Source organism: Girardinichthys multiradiatus, chromosome 23, assembly GCF_021462225.1.
Source record: "Girardinichthys multiradiatus isolate DD_20200921_A chromosome 23, DD_fGirMul_XY1, whole genome shotgun sequence".
Lineage (NCBI taxonomy): Eukaryota > Metazoa > Chordata > Actinopteri > Cyprinodontiformes > Goodeidae > Girardinichthys > Girardinichthys multiradiatus.
Window position 1 is genome coordinate 24,917,134 of NC_061815.1, and position 4,713 is coordinate 24,921,846.

Below are 4,713 nucleotides of genomic sequence, written 5' to 3' on the forward strand. Positions count from 1 at the left end.
GTGTCAGTTTATAAAAAACAAATTAAGACCATAGCTCCAGAATTAGGCTAAAATTGCGATTGGGATTTTTAAATATGTTTTGCAATTATTTTCCCCTCCAGGAGAGGCAGATCCTACAAGGACAATGATAGGCTAATAATGATTCTCACACTTATATTTCAGATTAAACAAACTTTAAAATCAGACAACGATAAGCTGCACAAATACAATAAGCAGTTTTAAATTATTATTTCAACTTTTAGGGTCAGTATAAAGATAAGGTTTAAAACCTGATTGGAATTATTCACTAACACAAAAAAACTGGCTGGCCTGGGAACGCGTTGGGCTCCCCCTGGAGGAACTGGAGGAGGTGTCTGGAGAGAAGGACATCTGGGCGTCTCTGTTGAGTCTACTGCCCCCGCGACCCGGTCCCGGATAAGCGGAAGACGACGAGTACGAGTACGAGTACAAAAAAACTGAATTTCTTTACAAACTTGAATGAAACTTTCATTTTTAGTTGTTTGCTGCTACAAAGTGGTACCAGCTGATTGTGTGATTCACTTAGATCAAGTTTAATCAAATATGGACTTTCCTGTTTTTTTATAATAAAATACAAAAGGAGTCAAAATGTCAAAATAAGCTTTTGATAGTAAACAAAAATAACAATTTTCAGACATCTTGGAATTCATCTAATGTCACTTGGCCCTATTCTATCCTGTAATTTTACACTTCACTGCAGAAAGACCCTGCTATGAAAGTTCGTTTTGCATCAGATACGGTTCAGCAACTGTTTTTAAAACCTTACAGAAAATTCTGGACAGGTTTATGTAAGTGAAGACAACCCTGAATGCTTTTTAATATTTTCTTGTATTAATCAACATGAAAAGAAAAGCTGTTTGTATCTAGTGGTGAAAAGGAAGTGAAGACAGACTAGTAACTTCTTTGCAAAAGAATAAACACTAACCGTCACTCTGTACCCTTTTTTTCCCCCTGTACCATCCGTTTAGACACTATAGCGTTAAATAATGTCACTTCAAATGTTTGTATGTGAACGGACATTTGAATTGACAACACATATTATAAGTAAATGGTGTACTTTACACAGCTCTATTAAAAATTGGGAAGTTCAACTAAAAGTTTTTTTTTATATACCGGTAGTTGTCCTAGACAAGTTTTTTATTTTTAGGCCTATGTTATTTTTAGTGCTTTTCCCTCCAAAAGGAAGTCAACTTGACACATTTTATATGAGGTTTTAAAAATAAAACATATACATCATGTCAGTTTATCAGCTTTCTATTCCTATCGTATCCAGTTTAAGGGTAAACAAGAAGCAGTATGTATTACAGACAGGCTCATTACAAGACCAACAAAGATACAAACAAGTCAGTGAAAATATCTTACAGTTAAATTTACGAAAGGAAAGCATTTTGAAAAGAAAATATAATCGTTATATCACCATCTCAATGATTACTTTAAACTTCAGTAGTTCAGACTCTTTAAATTAAATATTGGAATACATTCTTACAAACATCCAATGTCTGCACCTGCTTTTCCATGCAGGGCTGGTGGTGAATGAGAAGGAGGCGGGATACACCCTACCAGTATTTAAAAAAAAGAAACAAAGCGACAAAAAGCCATGCATGCACACATTCACGCATAAAGGCATTTTTTTTCAAGAGACCCATTGATCTAACATGCATATTTTTGGTATTAGGTAAAACCCACTGTCATGCAGAGCATTAGAAACATTACAATCTGATTTCTTTCAATTTTAATAAATTAAGCGGAAAAAGCACAGGCATGTTCCTGTATTATGCATGTTTGGTGCATAAGTAGTACTAAAAAATATGGTTTCCTTTAACTAGTAAGGGGACGAGAGATGAGGAACAAAACATTTCAATTCAAAACAGCAATTTGCAGGAATGGCAATCCAAACAAAGCTTAAACAGGGACTGATATTAAGGTAGTCTGAATATCATATAGATAGATAGATAGATAGATAGATAGATAGATAGATAGATAGATAGATAGATAGATAGATAGATAGATAGATAGATAGATAGATAGATAGATAGATAGATAGATAGATAGATAGATAGATAGATAGATAGATAGATAGATAGATAGATAGATAGATAGATAGATAGATAGATAGATAGATAGATAGATAGATAGATAGATAGATAGATAGATAGATAGATAGATAGATAGATAGATAGATAGATAGATAGATAGATAGATAGATAGATAGATAGATAGATAGATAGATAGATAGATAGATAGATAGATAGATAGATAGATAGATAGATAGATAGATATTTTTCAGATATTTGCATACACATTTTCCCCCACATTTCCATAAACACTGTAATCCATATTTTCATCCATCATAACGTTGGACTGCCGAGGTTCCTTTTTCACTTTACCATACTCCACTTGGATATCCATACTTCGCTCCTGCTGCCCTGTTCTCCTATCAGCGTCGGTCAGTTCTCTGCCGTCTTTCTCTTTTTCAGAAGAACAGCAGGAAGCAGAGGCACAAGATAAACATACTGGTTTTAAGCTTTGTGTTTAATTTAAGAAATATAGCAAAGTGTAATAAAAAATACATGTGGTACCATTGTTATTTTGTTTGTTCCTTTTCGCACAGATAAATCCCATGCTGACGAGTAGGACAATTAGCAGAACTCCGAGTGCACCAACTATTATTTGTAACAGCCCTGTTAGAAATAAAAAGAATTAGAGATGTTTAAGAAAGGAAGAAACCTGATTTCATAAATATTGGTAATTAAAGAAAGTAAAAAGACCTTACAAAATCCATTGCAACAGAAAAGGTTTTCACTTACTAAGATGCCAATGTTGGTCACAATTTGATTTAAGGTTGCATTAATAATAAAGAATGAATTTAAATCTGTCATCTTACCCACAATATTATGTTTATCTTCCATAGTTTCAACACACAGAGTGTTATTTTCTTTAAATGCCCACTTAGAAATGTGTACACCATTGGAAGTGCAGTTAACAAAGTCTACAAGCAAACCAAACACACAAAAAAACAATATTTTCAGTATGCAAGGATCACAATCATTCTTCTCACAGAATCTATATTTTTTTTTATCACGTTTTCACTCACCACAGGTAGATGTGTATTTTTCTTTGAAAAGAGAACTGACTTTGGTCCTGACTGAGCAGATCAGGAGTCCTGAGATCTTTTGCCTCAGGATGATGATGTTAGTTGTATTGTTTCCAGAGAGGAGCTCAGAGTCTGTCAGTATGTGTCCATTCAGGGTCCAGTTGTATTTAGGAGACTCTCCTCCTTTAGAGAGACAGGACACCTTCACCTGTCCCTGGGACAAACACTCAGAAACTAGCTGGACAGAGGACACTGGAGCTGAGAGAGAAATATTAAGGTAACCCTTTCTGTTACAGTCTACTAATTAGCATGTAATTACATTGACATTTGAAAATATTTTATTTCTTATTAAGAGAAGAAAATACATAGGTAGTAGTGTCATGCTAATATCACTGTTGAATATGGAATAAAATATGTATGTCAATAAAATCTATCATTAAAACTATTAGATCTGTTCCCATGACTTCATTTACCAGTTGGAAAAAACTGTCTCACCTTCAAGCGACAACCCAAGTTTATGCTGTTCTGTCATCCGTCCGTCAGAATCAAAGGTATCCACACTATATTCACCACTGTCAGTCGTGCTAAGATTCCTGATACTAAATCTACCATTACTGGGAATAAACAGATATTTGCTTCCGTTGGGATCCAAAGTCGTTACATTCTTTTTGCCCTTAAGAATTATTAATGTTGTATGTTTTATTTCATAAATAGGTATTTCTGAAGCGCTGTCCACCAGATGGATGACCACAGTCCCTCCTAGAGGTCCATAACACTGAGCTCCATCCTGTCTGCCATCACAGTTAGTTTCTACTCCTGCAGTGGCTTAGAAGATAAAGAAGCAACAATGATCACATTTATGCCTTCATGCTTACATAAGGAGCTGATTGCTTGTCTTTATAAGAGCATCAGTTCCTGCATCATAAAACCATTCTCTAAGAATATGTCACAATCATATTTTTTATATGCCTTTAGTTGAAAAACAAAAAACTATTTAACTTTGGGAGAAACATCTCATGCTTTTTTTAAATAGGTTGTGACAGTCAATTAAAATAGAAAATGCAACAAAACATTTCTAGAATATGACATGTTAAAAATAAAATAAAACCAAACCTCTATTGAAATATCTCTCACACCCACCTTTGTTATAATGGTGGTCTTACTTCCTTTTCATAGATAACCTCTATTGTAAAAATTATGTCCACGTCTGAATTAGATTCAAGTCAAAGTAAATACAGCAGTTTAAAACTGCCTTGGGAAACAAAATACTAACTTACCATAAGACATCCCTGATAAAATCACCAATAATCCAACAGCAGCTTCTATAACATTAGAGCAGATTTCAGGCGCCATTGTACAACACTGTATTGTGCAAAGCGCCTCCTGTTCAGCTTAAGAAACTGTTTTTAATCAGATGAAAAGGGAAGTGATAATAACTTAGTCACTTTCCAACTAAAAGATGGAACAGCTCTTCAGAACCACGTAAAATTATTTTTCAGTTGTTAAAACTAAACAGGACTTCTTTGTCATTACAGACATCCACACCCACTAACCTCATGTCATTGAGTAACAAAAGCAGCACATAATTGTGATTTGGAGGG

At 34.4% G+C, this 4,713-nt stretch overlaps 1 protein-coding gene across 1 annotated transcript; it reads right to left on the bottom strand.

Annotated features, from left to right (window-relative positions):
• Positions 1-2,180: 2,180 nt before the first annotated feature.
• Positions 2,181-4,469, bottom strand: LOC124860844 (T-cell surface antigen CD2-like). Its single transcript, XM_047354443.1, has 6 exons — positions 4,390-4,469; positions 3,608-3,937; positions 3,113-3,370; positions 2,903-3,007; positions 2,598-2,699; positions 2,181-2,486 (listed from the first exon to the last, which is right to left on the bottom strand). The coding sequence occupies exons 1-6, from the start codon at positions 4,463-4,465 to the stop codon at positions 2,302-2,304; spliced, it is 1,056 nt and encodes a 351-aa protein (XP_047210399.1). The 5' UTR covers positions 4,466-4,469; the 3' UTR covers positions 2,181-2,301.
• Positions 4,470-4,713: the final 244 nt, after the last annotated feature.